Source organism: Terrapene carolina, unplaced genomic scaffold (genome assembly GCF_002925995.2).
Source record: "Terrapene carolina triunguis isolate 2854851 unplaced genomic scaffold, T_m_triunguis-2.0 Scaffold231, whole genome shotgun sequence".
Classification (NCBI taxonomy): Eukaryota; Metazoa; Chordata; order Testudines; family Emydidae; genus Terrapene; species Terrapene triunguis.
This window is the reverse complement of record NW_020664582.1, coordinates 8,785,770-8,802,854: the sequence shown is the minus strand read 5'-3', so window position 1 is coordinate 8,802,854 and position 17,085 is coordinate 8,785,770. Positions and strand designations below refer to the sequence as shown.

The following is a 17,085-nucleotide window of genomic DNA, read 5'->3' as shown; positions in this document are numbered from 1 at the left end:
CCCCAATGAGCTTACAAGGTAGAGCCACCATACAGATAAGCATTGTAATAGATCACTACCGACATGAGTGGTGACTGGTGAAGTCTAGCAAAGGAATCAAGTGCATGCTAATGGCTTGTGCATCTTGTATGGTTCGCATAGTTCTTTAGAGAGTTTTAATCTCCTTCGTCCGGCCTTCTCTATGAAGAGATTTCAGGACATTAGAAGATCAGAATCAGCCCAAGTCTCAAGCAGACTAGCTGAGGAACAGCCCAGTTCCTTCCTCTAGAAGATCTTGGCTCGGAGTCATTTTCCTCCCCTTCCCAGCATCATTTTAATGCTATTTATATTTAGTTAATATTGCAGATTTTTGCTCTGTCAACTCAAGAAGGGACTCAGACTGCACTGCAAGTTACTACCAGAAAAACACCAGCCAGGGTATGGATTTTTAAGAGTTTTACTAACAATCAGCATTGCTGGCACCATATCCTACTGACTTAATCCAGGTTAACAGTAAGGGGGGGTTCTATGGGATGGTTAGAATCGCAGTTTGGAATGCTAACAATAGCCATTGTCTTAGAGAAAAGAATAGGTTATTCTTTTAACTAAAGTTACATTGCCCCACCCTCAGCCGTGTTTATCTCGGCTCTGTATAGTCAAGTCAGTTGCAGCAGGGGGTGAGGGGAAGATGTGCATTAGGCCTGCTTAGTATTAAATCAATTGATGCTAGTTAATTTCTTTATTTAAGAGAAATCTTTTAATTGGGAAAAGAAACAACATGCAAATTGGAAAGTGCAACCTCTGTCACTGGATTTCAGCAGCTTTTATAAGCTCAAGAGAGATGGGGAAGAAAAAAAATCCATAGAAAACACCTTGATTGTTAATTAATACTGCTCTGACTGCCTATGTTCACACAACACAAAAATAAATCCAAACTGGTTTCGTCTATCTATGCTGCCACTCCATAGACTGGCAGAAATCAAGGCTTGCAAACCTACAAGGTCCTAAGCATCCTTCACTCCCAGTACAGATACAGGAGCTGGTCCTCACCAAGAACATATTCAAGTGACTAAGACTCTGATTTTGCCACCGCTTACATTCATACAGAACCTTAAACATGTGTGTAGTGCCATTATTGAATGCCAGGGGAAGGAAAAGAATGTGTATACATTAAGAAATAAAGTGTAAAGAATATGCAATATAAAGGCAAGCAGGCACTCAGAACTCCTTGATTTCCAGTTCCCAGATGTTATTAAAATGTTTCTGGCTCTTATTTTAGGCATTAAGGGCCTGAGCCAAACTTCAATGAAGACAATGGAAGCGGTAAGTTAAGTTGTAATTTTGTTTCACAACTCTGTGTCTCTGCTTATAAATTATGTGGGACTAAGTGAGAAAACAGCATCTGATGCACTGTTTGCTTTGGTCGGGTTAACTCTACCAGCTACATAGGCATTGTCTCTAAGCCTTGTAGAAAAGGCATTTAGCTATATTAGTAAACTGATAAGCTATCTGCATTTCATTTGGGAAGGGGACTTCAAATGCATTTTGGTTAGCTTTTGAGATAAGTCTTCACTCACCACATAAACAAGCATATCAAGATTCAGACCTACTGAAGAACACTATCAAAAAAGAAGCAATCTTATAGAATTATGGGACATATTACTAGAGGCATTAGCTGCTAATACACGTTTCAAATCAGAGAATTATTTTCCCCTCCCATTCCTACTGTGACTTTCCATAACACTTTTTCTTCAGATTTTACAGAGTTTCTCTCTCTCTTTTTTTGTTTTAAACTTGAAATCTGGGATTTAAACATGGTGTGGTATTTCAGGGAGTAACACAACAGACAGCAGTTGACTGGAGAGTAGATTAAGCAAAGTACAGCACCTGATTTATCTCCAGGTACCTCCATAGTTTTACAGAGTACAGAAAGATTGGCCCACATCCTCAAACACATTTAGGCTCCTAAATCAAAGGAAGTTAGAAGCCTAAATACCATGGCCCAGATCCTCAAAGGTAAGAAGTAGTGAACAGAGGACAGGGAGTCCTGCCTTAAGAATAGTGTCTGTACCTCTTATTGAAGCCAGTGGCATTTATTTGTATTTTGCAGCAGCGGCATCTCTAGTTTCTATTCCTAACGCTGCCTGCTTGCGACCTTGGGCAACTCACTCAATTTGTGTGCCTCAATTTCCCTGATCTGTCAAACCGCTCCAATAATACTTAGCTCTGGGGTATACTGTGTGGCTTAACATTAGTTTGTCAAGCACTTGGCTATGCCCGGGTGAAGGGCACTCTATAAATACTCTAAGTGATCCTCTGTTAAGGTCAAGAAGCAATGAAGGAGGGTGGCCTTGTGGTTGAGGCAGTGGATTGGGACTCAGGAGATCTGGCTTCAGCTCTTAGCTTGGCCACACTTCCTGAGTGACCTTGCCCAAGGACACTTTAATCTCTGCCTCTTCCCCATCTGTAGATTTCCCAGTGTCTCCTTTTTCTATTTAGACTGTGAGCAGTTTGGGGAAGTGTGTCTCTTTCTAGGTGTTTGTACAGTGCCTCGCACAATGGGGCAACAAAGGTGCTAATGGAACACAAATAATACACAATATTTCCTGTTTCAAGGGCAGCCTGTGAGCAGAGCTACAATGGCAGGAACGGATTAAGAATCCATCTGAAACTGTATGTTCATTTGCTGCCCAATCACAATCCTTTTACTTGGAGCTGGAGATCTCAGCAACTGTCAGCCAAAAGAAAATAGGTAGGTTTGGGCTAAGTCTGGCAAAGTTCTCCCTCCTTCAAGCACCAAGCTTTAATGTCCTCGTTAGAGCCTGTGCAGATTACTCAGATCATGCATCCAGCATCTGAATGCTCCCCGAGTATAGGAGTTGATGCTTTAGTCATCCAAGGTTTATGAAAGAGAATTGACTCCACTTATTAAAGATGCACTGGATTATGTTCTCTCTGACAGAATACTCCTGGGAACCTGGCACTCAGCTCAGCTATTCCACACTGAGGAAACATCCCACTATGGCTACTTTTAATATGCCAGATCCCTGTTCAGCATCTCTGAGGAGATGGCAGGGGCCATACTTCAGCTTCCTGAGGCAGGAGAGGGGAGGATTGGGAAACTCTAGGTGGTGTTTTCTAAAGTTTTTGATCAATATTCCTTGGTGTGTGCTTGCAAGAGGAGGGGTGGGAAGGCAGGTGGAAAATACATTTTCCAAGTCCCATGGATCTCAGGGGGAGATGGAGCGCCAGCCTCTATCTACTGGTATCTTCTGCTACACTTCCCAGCCTTCCCCGTCCGCCTAGGCAGCATGGTCCCCAAAGGAGACGTGGCACCGTTGGCTCTTCTGTCCCTAGCTGCATAATACCCTCCTCTCTGAAGGGGCAGCAGGAATGGTATGGAGGTGAATGCTACTTCTGATTCCCAAGCAGATGTGCCATAGACCAGTGATTCTCAACCTTTCTATACTATATTCAGGAGTCTGATTGGTCTTGCGTACCCCCAAGCTTCACCTCACTTAAAACAACTTGCTTACAAAAATCAGACACAAAAATGACGCAGCACGCTATTACTGAAAAATTGCTTACTCTAATTTTAACCACAGAATTATAAATCAATTGGAATATAAATATTGTTCTTACATTTCAGTGTATAGTATATAGAACAGTATAAATAAGTCATTGTATAAAATTTTAGTTTGTACTGACTTCGCTAATGCTTTTTATGTCGCCTGTTGTAAAACTAGGCAACTATCTAGATGAGTTGATGTACCTCCTGGAAGACCTTTGCGTACCCCTGGTTGAGAACTCTTGCATACACAGCAACTACTCCCTAGCCTCACTCCAGCTTCCTAACTCAGACACACACAGCTTGAATAAACATGAGTCATGCTCCTTAGCCAGATGATCACTAGAATCTAGAAGACAGGAGGACCATAATGAAGCAATTCTGACCAGTTAGTATATACCAGAATAAGCCTTTATGCAGATTTTTTTTTAAAAAGATCCAACAGCTCCTTCCTATGTCTTGTCAAACATATAAAGAATCTTAGATTTATATTTGGAAACAACACTAGAGCTTGCTACGTTGGACTAGAAACCAGCCTATGGAGTTACAGTACAACAACAAAAGACTATTTTGAAATGGAGAGTAAAGGGTTTAAGGCCAAGATGTTCAAAGGTGCTGAGGGGATTTGAATGGTTGATCTCAGCTGAAGGTAATGGGAATCCAAAATCTAACAGACAGCTTTCACAGTGTCACCTCATACTCTGCTCCTGGCACCCTCAACTCCAGCAAAGTTACAGGTGCTCAGCACCTCTCAGGATCAGGCCCTTAACAACAGGTATTTAGCAGCGATTGTGATTCCCAGAGCATCAGTTTTACAGAGAGAATGAAAAATTAATCTAGGTTATTACAAAGACCCAGAGACATGCTCCCCTCTCTGTTAATAGGCTGGAAGGTTTGAGACTGATTACACTTTTTATTCTCTTTACTTACATCCTACTCCCTTTAATTTATGTTGCAAACATTTTCCTTCACCAGGAGAAGCACTACCTGAGGACATCCATTGGTGGGCTAGCCCTTTTCACAAAGTGCTGCTCCACTAATATCTAATGGAAGCTATATCTCAGCACGGGGATTGTTCACGTAACTATAGCTGTAACTAGCATATACCCTGTTTTCTGTATCAGGTCCAGCGAGCAAGCAGCTTTCCCAGAGCTCAGACAAAACAAACAAGTGAAAGCAATGGCTCTCATTGCCAAAGGTTTAAACTGAAAGCTCAAAGAGGGCCCCGGGTCTCCAAACAAAGTCAATCCATGGATGGTTTTTTACAGTCCACACACTAGTAATTCACAAAGGCAACTTTGCCCCAGATTACTTTCTTCCACAAAGAAAGTCTAGTTCCTACTGCACACTAAGCTTTTAAAAGGGAGAAATTAACTCCAGCTGGGCTCAGCCTGATCTCCCATGGACTGATAGCTCCATTCCTTCAGTAAGGGCATGCAGCTGTGATCCTTCTAGTCCTTGGGGAGAGTTAACACTCTCCCTGCCAGCCTCTAGAGCGGAGTTTATACACCTTCTACAAATCATAAAACAGTCATGCTAAAAAAAAACCAAAAAAACCACATCCTGGCAAGGATAGTCCTTGGGTTAGTCATTCTTGAACACATTGGTTTTAGCTTGTAAGTTTTTCAGGGCTAGGGCTGTCCCTTCTCTTGTGTTTGTACAGCACCTAGAACTAGCAGAAACAGATACAAATAGTAATAAATGCAGAAAGAATTAAGAGAAAATGGAACCTTATAGATTCACCCGAAAATAGAGACTGCGGCCTTTTCAAGACTGGATTTTTAAAAAAGCAAAACAAAAAACGTAGACATGTTACAGTTGAAACGTCAGTGTTAAAGGAAAATTCCAGTGTTGCATATGAAAGATTGACCAGGTAAATTAAGTCACAACAAGATACTTAAACATGTGCCTAAACTGCAAGTACATCAGTACTCCCAGGATTATACATGTGCTTGGAGCTATGGACATGCTTAAGTATCTTGCTGAATCAGGGGAATAAATATGCAAAAAACCCATAAATATATTAAAAAGTTAAATTACTTCAGAAATACCCCTTGAAGGTGCAAATCTCTGTGACTGTGGAGGTGCCTAAGTTTATGATTTATTCCTTAGCAACAGCCATCTTCCTGCAAACAGCCAGGCAGAAACTATCTGCACTGAAAATGACTTGAGAAGACCAGGAACTTTGAGCACCATACACACACACATATATATATATATATAGCAGGGGTCGGCAACGTTCGGCACGCGGCTCGCCAGGGTAAGCACCCTGGCGGGCCAGGCCAGTTTTATTTACCTGCTGACGCGGCAGGTTCGGCCGATCGCGGCCCCTACTGGCCCGCGGTTCGCCGTCCCGGGCCAATGGGGGCGGCGAGAAGCCGCGGCCAGCACATCGCTCGCCCGCGCCGCTTCTCGCCATCCCCATTGGCCCAGGACGGCGAACCGCGGCCAGTGGGGGCCGCGATCGGCCAAACCTGCCACGTCAGCAGGTAAATAAAACTGGCCCAGCCCGCCAGGGTGCTTACCCTGGCGAGCCGCGTGCCGAACGTTGCCAACCCCTGATATATAGTGACTAATATGGCAATTTCCTGCAATATCCTTGAAAGACCTTCTTGTATTAAGTGTATGTGTTATTGGGAGCTGGGAGCCCAAAGGGGGTGCCCTTGGCAGAATACAGGTGCAGTTACCCAGAAACTGTGACATATACGGTGGCAGCGTGCGTGGGATCTATGACAGTGTGAATTGCTGTAAGTGCCAACAGCAGTGAAAGCAAGTAACGTAAGGGGGGGGAAAAACTCAGAGAAAAATCTTATAGTTAGACTCAGAAGCATTGGAGTTTTATTGCAAAATGTCAGTAACTCGCGATTCACTGTAGACACACAAACTGACAAAAATATATTTCCACTGATCAGAACCAAAATGCACAGAGAGGCAAAGTCAGAAAAATGCTGCTTGAGAACTTATTAGAGTTTGATTTAAGGATATTTACCTTATATATTTTGCACGTGATGCTGACAATTTGTGTTTTAACCGTTATAAAACTTTCCCTTTTTGAATCTCCACATCTACTGTCGTTAAATAATTATTGCCTGATCTCCACTGTTGTCTGACTGCTCTCTCTTAATTTCCTCCAAATGGGAAAATGTAAATGGATAAAAATTTAAAAAAAGTTTTAAAACATCTATATTATTGCTCAAAATTATAAAAAATAAATAATTTAATTCTACACTCATAGTATTTTCGGGAAAGGAATAGTGAAGAGAGAGACAGGAGAAAATGAGTTATAAACAGTTGATGGGAAGTCAGCTATTTGAGCTATGCAGAGAATAGCAGTTGCACACTGAGGAGTGAACAAAGACACAGCTAGTCAACTTCTTGTATTCTGATGACCAGAAGAGAACTGATGGTCCAGGTTCTCAGGGAATGTCCAGCCCACTGGCAGAGTCCAGCAGGCGAGGGAAATATTAGAGCCAATGCCCTGGAGAGAAGCAGGGAAGATGCTGACAAAGGCAACATCCATGCTCCGTCCAGCCCAAATACATGATTGCAACAGAGATCACAGACAGGTCTACGGGTACATCAGGAGCGGATACAGCTGGAAAGGGACAGGCTGCATCTAGAAACCCAGCTGCTTGCAGACCGGGAGTGCCAGCACAAGAAAGAAAAGAAGTATAAGGATCGTCAACATCAGCTCAAGATGGGGAATCTGTGCCAGCAAAACGTTAATCCAGTAGGCCGATCCAGACTCCATGTACCTGTCCCAATAGGTGGCATAGACTCCAAATTATTTCTTCGCTTTAAGGAGGGAGATGACATGGATGTGTTTTTGAAATGAGGTGTGAATTGAACGAAGTGGGGCAGGAGGACACTCCTGTCAGGGACAAAAGCCTTAGACATTTTTCACCCTTACGGACAGAGAACTATAGAGATTATGGGCACTGCAAACAAGCTTTGGTGCAAAAGTTTAAACTGACCCTGAAGTGTATAGGGCAAGGTTCTGGGGAGTTCAGAAAAAATGGGGACATGACCTATGCTGAGGTTTCAACTCAAATTAGGGGTTACAGAAGAAAATGGAGAACTGGTTAGGAGGTTACCACAGGTGATGAGGCCTACAAATTAGTGGGTTTAGAATAGGGTTGCCAACATTGTATTTTAAAAACAAGGGACTATTTTCTTAGCACCCCCGCTGCACCCCTCCTTCCAATATCATCATCAGTAATAATGATACTAAGCAGTAGTCACCTACGTTCACCAGGGGTATTTCTTGCTGCTTTTTGCAGCACTCAGCACCTTCCAATCTTGTTGTACAGAGATGAAAATTAAGGGACGTCCCTTGTAACAAGGGACTGTTGGCAACCTGAGTTTAGAGTAAAATTCTATAAACTCTGCCACCCTGACCTACAATCACAATTAATACACAAAGATCCTAGAGATGTTGTTATAGCTGGGAAATTGGCAGACCACTATGTAGATAGTTGCTTGGGTTTGATAGAAAACCTATTAGGGAAGGAAAAGGGTCAGGGGAGTGGGACTGGGCCCAGAGGGAAGGGAAGCCACCTCCAAGAAGTCCTGGGACAGGTGGGGCAAAGTAGTTTTCCATACGTGGCCAGCAGGGACACTTTGCCCACTCAGGCCCAATGCAGTGCTGGAAAGGCCAGCTGCACCCAGGGCCGGTGCAAGGAAGTTTCGCGCCCTAGGCGAAACTTCCACCTTGTGCCACCCCGCAGCCCTGCAGCAGCTCCCCCCCCCCCCGCGGCGCCCCCCCGCGGCAGCCCCCCCCCTGCCCTGAGGCCCTCCTCCCCGCGGCAGCTTCCCCCCCCCCGGGGAGCCATGCGGCAGCTCCCCACCCCAGCTCACCTCTGCTCCGCCTCCTCCCTGAGCACACTGCCCCTGCTCTAATTCTCCTCCCCTCCCAGGCTTGTAGCACCAAACAGCTGATTGGCGCCGCAAGCCTGGGAGGCGGGAGAAGTGGAGCGGCGACCACGCGCTCGGGGAAGGGGCGTACGAACGCTGTAAAAAAAAATTGGCGCCCCCAAATCTTGGCGCCCTAGGCAACCGCCTAGTTTGCCTAAATGGTAGCACCGGCCCTGGCTGCACCTCAACCTCATAGAGTTAACTGTGTGACTGAATCTCCGGAGGGAGGGAGTCACACAGCCAGCCTGCCGATGGTGTAATATGTTCCTGCTGAACCATTCACATCCCAAACCACTGCCCACGTCTGGCTGCACCATGCTGGGTACAGAACCAGCAGAACACCAGTGGGAGCAGCCGGTGGTAGTCAATGAGAGATACAGGGACTCCTCAAACTATAGTTAAGCCTCATGTTGTGAAACCCCCATCAAACGCTCTGCAGGTGTGAAATTGGAGTTAAAGTTTCTAGTGTAGACACCTTTGCTCTACCTACAGCACAGATTTCTACACAGGAAAGGTCAGGGATTCCGGCTGTAGGTGTTGTAGCTGTGGCCTGGCCTGAAAAGAGGGAGCAATTGGTGCCCATTGCCTAACTAATAGCCGGGCAACAAGCAATTGAGGATAATATTGTTCAGGCAGTAGAAATACGATGGTGGGCTGTGTTAGAGGAGGTGAGCTTGCACCACAGGGCCGGCTCTAGGATTTTTGCCGCCCCAAGCCAAAAAAAAAAAAAAATAACCTCAGAGAGCGCAACTGCGGAAGGAAAAAAACCCCCCCACCCAGAATGCCACCCCTGGAATTGTGCCGCCCCAAGCACTTGCCTCATTTGCTGGTGCCTAGAGCCGGTCCTGTGCACCACCTTGTTCATGCTTTAAGCCTAATATTAATAGTGGTTCAAATGAGTACCCCCCACAGTGCTCTTGAAAATGTGGGTAATAAACTTGAAAAAGAAAGCACAGAAAGACAGAAATATAATGCAAATGAAACGAATGCTAATATAAAAAGCAGGGGAAGGTAGGTGAGGCCTGGGCCTGACATGAGTAATTAACACATGGAAGGTGGCCTCATTTTTTGGAAGAGAGGATTAGGGAAGGAAATAAATCATTAGGTTGAAAACAAAATGTTTGTGCTAAATAAGGTAAGTGAATAGGTCAGTCGACTAAGACGACAGAATATCTGAGCCAACTAAGATAAGAAGGAAAACACGCAGGGAGCTATTTACGATGAACTAGCTAAACAAGGGATACATAAGAAAGGAAAGATGAGGTAAAGAGGAAGTCGAATCATGGACAGTGCGTGGTCAGCACGGGCTGCACAGGGATTGGCTTCTTCAAAGCCAATCCAAAAAATGTGTAATGCAATGTATAGTAAATGCAATAAAATGTGTAATGTATATAAAGGGAAAAGGTTTTTGTATAACTTTGGAGCGGTGGTGTGCCGTGCATCCACCCCCCCACCCTCCCCCCGTGTTAAAGTCTGATCAACTCAGGGTGGCACTGCTGTATGCTAAAGATACCTGAGTGACTAAGGCTGAAGTCAAACTGCATTCTTGGAAAGCAGAGTGGAAAGAGCTCTCGGAGGGAATCCCAGCAGGTGTGTTGTCAGATATTTCATATTCTTTGCTTTTGGGGAGTAATATTCTGGCTTTAAAAGCATAAGGGGTTAATCAGACCCCCCCTAGTTAGTCCCTTGACAGTCTGGACCTGTGTTAGCCAAAATGCAATGGGGCAACTGAGAGGGAGGAGGGGAGATACAAGTGCAGTTACCCTGAAACTGAGATATACATATGGCAGAACTTGCAATTTCAAATTTAATGTTTTAAATCTTTTAGAGTCAGCTCTTGCCCAGGAGTTCCAGATAAATAAGGCAGATAAACATAGGGCAGCCTTCCTGATGTGCCATAGTGCATAAAAGCCCCACTCCTGAATCTGGGTCTTATTGTGCTAGGTGCTGTACAAACAGACAAAAACACAGCAGCGGCCCCAAAGAGTTTAGAATGTTAGATAACAGATGGATACAGACAAACGGGAGCAAAGGAAAACAATGAGCTCCTCTGATCTCAATCCCCCACACTTGCTTCTTTAGCCCCATACTTTCAGAACAGATCATTACTCTAGAATGTAAGTGGAATCTAGTACTCAAGACTGGTTGCAGGAAGGAAGGCTGGTTTAGGGAGAGGAACATGTACTGTAACTATTCACAAAAAGAACAGGAGTACTTGTGGCACCTTAGAGACTAACACATTTATTTGAGCATATGCTTTCGTGAGCTACAGCCCACTTCTTCAGATGCATAGAATGAAACATATATTGAGGAGATATATATACACATACAGAGAGCATGAAAAGGTGGGAGTTGTCTTACCAACTCTGAGAGGCCAATTAAGTAAGAGAAAAAACTTTTGAAGTGAGAATCACTAGTCAGTAACTACTTCAAGGAAAGTAGTCAAAAGGAGCAAAAAAGAGAGAAGTGGGCTGTCCAAAAAGGCATGATCCTAGAGTAATATGGAGACAGATCAATGAACCCAGTCTTGCTCCCATAGCCATCAAGGCAATGCTCCGATTGACTTTAAAGGAAACAGAAGTGGACCTAGCATCTGTGGGAAGCACTGGCAGAAAACACACAGTTGCTACCTCACTCCCAGAAACCCACTGATTTAATGTCTACGGTTTAATATTTAGAGTGAATTGTATTTATTTTCACAGGGGGTGGAGGACCCACTTAGAGAACACAAATGAGCAGTAACATCTTCGGGGGCCTCTTTCCAGGTTTCTCAGGAGTGGCCCCTTTGCTCACTTCGAGCCATATGACAGCTAGCAAACTATCCCCTCGCCCCTCTGCCGAGGGCTGCCACTGGTCCAGGTTTCCCTAGGATTGTCCCTTTTTTTGAGATAACTGTCCCAGGCAATCTGTAAGGGGGCTCCGGACACACTGCCAGCCGTCCAGTTTTATGGGCTCAGGATCATCCTGGATCTCTTGGGTTTGACTTGTACCTCAGAGATGGCAAACCTACTGCCATACCTCCCCTCTCTCCCTTCGAGTCGCTCCTCTAATGCTCCCATTTCTCTGACCGGCCTGTAAACCTGAGTCCTCCCTCAACCACATAGTAACGAAATAAATATATGTCAAGGGTCAACCCTCTGGTGAGAGCACCCCCTAGCACCCAGGCATGACTAAGCAGCGTTTCTACCTCTCCGTTGCTCCTGCTGGACGTCCGGGAGTCCCCTTCCTCTTCTGACAACGCAGCCCTCCAGGCAGGTCACGCACCGTGGTTCCCCCCCTTCAGGGTATCAAACTCCTACATCCAAAACAGATAAATCAACAGTCACAGTCACACTGACGTGGGGCCCTCGTTCCTGGCATCCCTGCAACATAGACCACTCAGTCAATAGTAGCTCAGATATTTCCCCGCTCTGACTGACTCCCCGCCCCAGTCCCTTATTTCAGGCTCCTCACAGCACGTCTCAGCTCCGTGCTGGCTCATTTTCAGGCTCTGTTCCAGGTTTTTGTGTCACCTCAGGTTGTGTAGCCTCCCTCAGGCTTCCCACTAAGCCCAGAGCCTCAGCCACCTACCACCAGGGCCTCTCTGCTTCGGGGCTGGCAGTGGGACTCCCTCGCCATCAGGCCTCACTGCTTCAGGGCTGGCACTCTCACTCCTCAGTAGTCTGAGGGTTTCCTTCGTTACAGGCCTGCCCTCACAGACACCCCCTCAGGTGTACCACAGCAATCCCAATTAAGACCTATGGGCCCCCCCCCCCATTGCCAGGTGTCTCCAGGCTGTTCTAATTAAGACCCTGATTCATTAACCCTTTCCTGAGTCCTGTTCCTTCTAAATAAATTCCCTGGCAGGGCGAGGCCTGTGCTGTGACTTTTTTTTTTTTTAAATAGAACCATTCAGACACCTCCTTAGCGCCACTGCTCTGGCCTGCATTCTGTCTCTAGCCCTGCCCCTGCAGACTTACGCACATACTTAACTTTAAAGGTAGCGTGTATAGTCCCCTGGACATCAATAGGGCTACTCATCAGGTATAAAGTTAAGCACATGCATAAGGCTTTGCAGGACTGGGAACTATATGTTGTCCATTTAGGACCCACTTACATCAATGGGATTTCCTCATGCAGAGTGGCTACAGGTTGAGGGGCTTATATTAAGTGTTTCTCAGCAGGGGCCTCTTGAGTCTATACCAGGGGTAGGCAACCTATGGCACACGTGCCAAAGGCAGCACGCGAGCTGATTTTCAGTGGCACTCACACTGCCCGGGTCCTGGCCACCGGTCCAGGGGGCTCTGCATTTTAATTTAATTTTAAATGAAGCTTCTTAAACCTTTTAAAACCCTTATTTACTTTACATACAATAGTTTAGTTATATATTATAGACTTACAGAAAGAGACCTTCTAAAAAAGTTTAAAATGTATAACCGGCACACGAAACCTTAAATTAGAGTGAATAAATGAAGACTCGGCACACCACTTCTGAAAGGTTGCCAACCCCTGGTCTATACTGTAGTTAGCATGCAAGGCACTCTACTAATAAAAATATCACATGGACGGTAACATCCCTCAGTATCGTATTAGGAAAGGCAGGAAGGTGCTACCTTTCAAGGCCTTACTCCTGTATGGGTCCAAGGTTGAAGGCAGCACTCTGGTGCCAGCACCCCATTCCTCCCAGGATCGGAGCTCACGGAAGCATCATCAGATTAAATATACAGTTAGTGTCACAAAGCCTAGTGGGAATTTATGCAGGGAGAAAATGAAGCTACTTTTGGACAGATTAGTAAGTTAGTAAGGGCCAAATTGTGGCCCAGCCACAAGGGTGGCACAAGATACTCTCTCAAACCCCTGCTGGCAACCCACCTCACAGATAGCAGTGGGAGAGGAGAAGCAGCCTCCGTGTGCAGGTGGCGGCTCCCCATCCCCAAGGCCCCTAGATGTTACAACAGATATAGACCTACCACTCCTATACTCCTTCCCAGGAACAGTCAGGGTAGGAGTAGGGAGACTGGCCTCGGAGGCACAATCTCCTGCCCAAACCGCTCTAGTGGTAGTGTAACAATGCTCTTCCTATACGTGGTATAAGGCCATAAATGTGATGATTCAGCCCTCTATTAGCATCTCTTTTTCTGACTGTAAAGATTAGGATGGCAGAAATGAAGAGCATTTTCTTTGCATTCCCTGTTAACATGTCTTATTCATTATTTATAATAAACATGGGATTTAGATCCAAATTATTCTAAATTAAAAAAAATCCTCAATCAATAGAGTTTATTTGAAAACAATTCAAATATTTGAAAATACTGTTGCACATATACACTGCTGGTTTAGTGAACCCAGAATTTTTTAAAATAAATCTCTCTATACATTTTGAAAAAGGTACCCGTTAGCTGTATTTTGTTTTAAATTACAAAACCACACAGAATCCACCAAATAAAGAGTACATTGATATAAATAAATGTTATCAAAACAAATCACAAAACACAAATTACATACTTTAATAAAAACACTTTGGGGTTTGGGTTTTTGTTTATTTTATTTATTTTTACAAAAATGTGTTTTGACTTGCAAAAAAATATAAATCTCGCTATATTGGAAAATGATGCTATAATGGGTTAAACATTATTGCACAAAAGGAATTTGTCACAGTAAATAGCATTCACATGTTTTGGCCCATGAGTTTTATCATATACCCTTTTTTCTTTTTTGTTGTTGTTTGTCCTCCGGACATATATTACCAAAACTCAACACAGGACATTGATTATTTGAAACTAACAAATGAGCCCAATATAAAAGAGCCAGGAATGTGGGTTATTCTATTTATTTTTATTGCACAATAAAAATATGGGGATAAGACACAATTCTGTGCAATACCATCTCAACACAAATCAATAAAAGCAAGGACATTTTACAAGTCTCACATTCCATCTCTAACCTGCGACTGAGTCTAAAGTATTCAGGTATATATCATACACACCATACCCCCACAACACTAAGAACAACTATGACAAGTAAGGAAGACGCTGGAATGCCCTAGATGGTTTGATGTCACAATTTTGGAGCTGAATCCCGCATTCCTTGTTTACGCATAATTCTTATTGACTTTAATGGGCATTTTAAGTGAATAAAGAATGCAAGATTGGGTCTTTAAATGGAGCTGCTGTTAGATGAATGGTATTGGTTTAGGCTAGTATTAAAAAAAGGGGGGGGTAGGGGGAAAGAGAAGAAAACCTGTACCAATTTTTTTTTTTTTTTTTTTTAGAAAAAAGTTAAGTCTTGTTTGTATGGACTGTTAAATGTTAATTCAGATATGCATAGTGCTGTAAAATATTCAGAAAACAATGTTACAACCACAAGGGGGTTGCAATAGTACAGCAGCACAAGCTTTCTTGCAAATAAATTGAGCCATTTCTAGCTATTGTTCAAAATACCCACTTAATGCTGTGACATGAGGATCACCCCTCTGGATTATTGCATCTAGTCCAAAAACCAGCTAACAAGACTGTGAAGAATGTTAATGCAGTTGTCAGACAAAATAAACAGCATCTTTCTTGTGTGATACTGGAAACACTGAAGGCAAATCAAACAGCATTTACTCTTTTGCATCAGCATTTTCAATTTGGGTTTTAGACGCATATGAAATAATACTTTGTATTTCCAGCGCACCTTTCAGAGGAGCTCAAAGTGCATTCTGAACAATAATTGATTGATTAAACCCCACAACGCTTCGGTGAGGTAAGTAAGGAGCATTACAAAGGAGGAAAGTAAGGCATGGAGTGGTTAAGTGACTTGCCCAAATCACTGAGAGTTCTGGGTTCCGTTCCCAGTTCTGTTAACTTCCAGTGCTTTGCTCGTACCACTAGATCACACAAAAGAGTGAACTAATCACAGATGTACAGAAGGATTGATAATGGCTCTGCACACACATGTAAACTTTACTGTTAAATGTTTACTTCTCTTATAGTCAAACACTTTTTCAGCACCTTTATTACACTGAAATCTAAAAAGGAAAGCATCTTTATTATAATTTTTAAAACCCCCAAGATGAATCCCTTCCGAATTTCATCCATACATTGAGCAGATTCTTCCATGTGCTCAGTAAGAACAAAGATACTGAAAAAAACCTAAGCACCCAATATGCTTGGTAGGCTGGGATTTGACATTCCATTAGCTGATGGCAGATTTAAAAGCGTTTACTCTGTGGGCTGCAAGAACTCAGAAGTGAACACGGCTTCTGCATAATCCTCACATACATCCTGCAGCTCTGCTGCCACATCACATAAGGCTTCTTCTGTCAGTTCTTCTGCAAGGCTAAAGGAGAGAAAAGAAAGTTTAAACGCCAAGGATAGAATCCTGGGGTTTGTACAAACGAACCCAAATATGCAGCAATCATTTCGTCCATTTATATCAATGCTCTGATCTCAAAAGAGAAATGTTTGTATTTCTTTTCACCTTATTTTTTTTATATATATATATTTTTATATATATTTTTATACAAACACATACATACAGATACACACACATACTTAGGGGAAAACTCTTGTACTACAGAACCATCCTGTTTACTCCTAAGTTTTGTGGAGCATCTGAAATTTTTGCATCTATCAGCTTTCTGATAAAAGAGAGGTGAATACATGGTGTCCATGGAGGATTGGGGAATGTGACCAACCTTCCATTAACTGGTATATTTTTTTCCTTTTTAAAGATGTTAGATGCAAACATTCTGCTTTGTACAGAAAGATTTAACATACTCGGGACCTGATGCATTGAAGTCAATGGAAAGACTCCCACTGATTTTAATGGTCATTGGATCAGCCCCTTCTGAAAGCAAGGATGTTTACAGGGGAGCAGTGGGATCAGAGATTTTAACTCAGGAGAACTCATAGTGTTTCAGCATTTGAGAAATTCAGGTCTTTGCTGGCCTGTTTAAAATTTCTCCTTCTCAGAGTCTTACGTTTGCTGCAATAATACTAGGAAAATTAACTTTTCTGTGTCTCTAATACAGAGCAAAGCGGTTTCTTCTAAACGTTTACTGATACATGTAATGGTTGACAAGTTTTATAGGGCCCTCTGATGGTAAAACATTCACCAAACAGTGCTGTGAATTGGATTACATTTTTAGTTTGATTTCAAATCATATGTACAATACATACATAAGCAGAGCTGCAATTCAGCTGCAAGGAAGGAAGGACTCATTTTCATTTTGTCCTTTTGCCAGTCATGAAGAGGGGCCAGTGTTTGAGCTACTGAGGCTCACACCAATGCCAATTATGAACACTCTATTGGAGTTGATAAGGATAGTGCTGAAACATGCTCAGGGATGTTTTAGCGGTCCATTCTAACCTGCCTCGGGTTATAGTGACCAGTCCAAGGTCATTCAATTCTTGCTCACATAGGCCCCACTCCAGCAAAGCACAGAAGCATATCTGAACTCTAAGCACGTGAGTGGTCCTATTAAAATCAAAGGCACTGATCCGGCAGACACTGGTGTTGAGGCTTAATTTTACTACAGTAAGCCTATTGATTTCAATGGGACTAGTAGAGGTAATACTATGAAGCATTTGCTTAAGTGTCTGTAGGATCAGGGCCATAGAGACTACACACATTAGGGTTACCATATTTAACAAATAAAAAAA

At 43.5% G+C, this 17,085-nt stretch overlaps 1 protein-coding gene across 3 annotated transcripts in view; it reads right to left on the bottom strand.

The window, feature by feature from the left end:
- Window positions 1–13,762: 13,762 nt before the first annotated feature.
- Window positions 13,763–17,085, bottom strand: part of KIAA0753 (KIAA0753 ortholog) — a 32,894-nt gene continuing 29,571 nt past the window's right edge. For all 3 annotated transcript variants that reach the window (XM_026656497.1, XM_029912511.1, XM_026656498.2), the window contains one exon: window positions 13,763–15,760. In XM_026656497.1, the coding sequence (XP_026512282.1) occupies window positions 15,643–15,760 (118 nt within the window). In that variant the 3' untranslated portion in view covers window positions 13,763–15,642. The remainder of the gene's footprint in view (window positions 15,761–17,085) is intronic.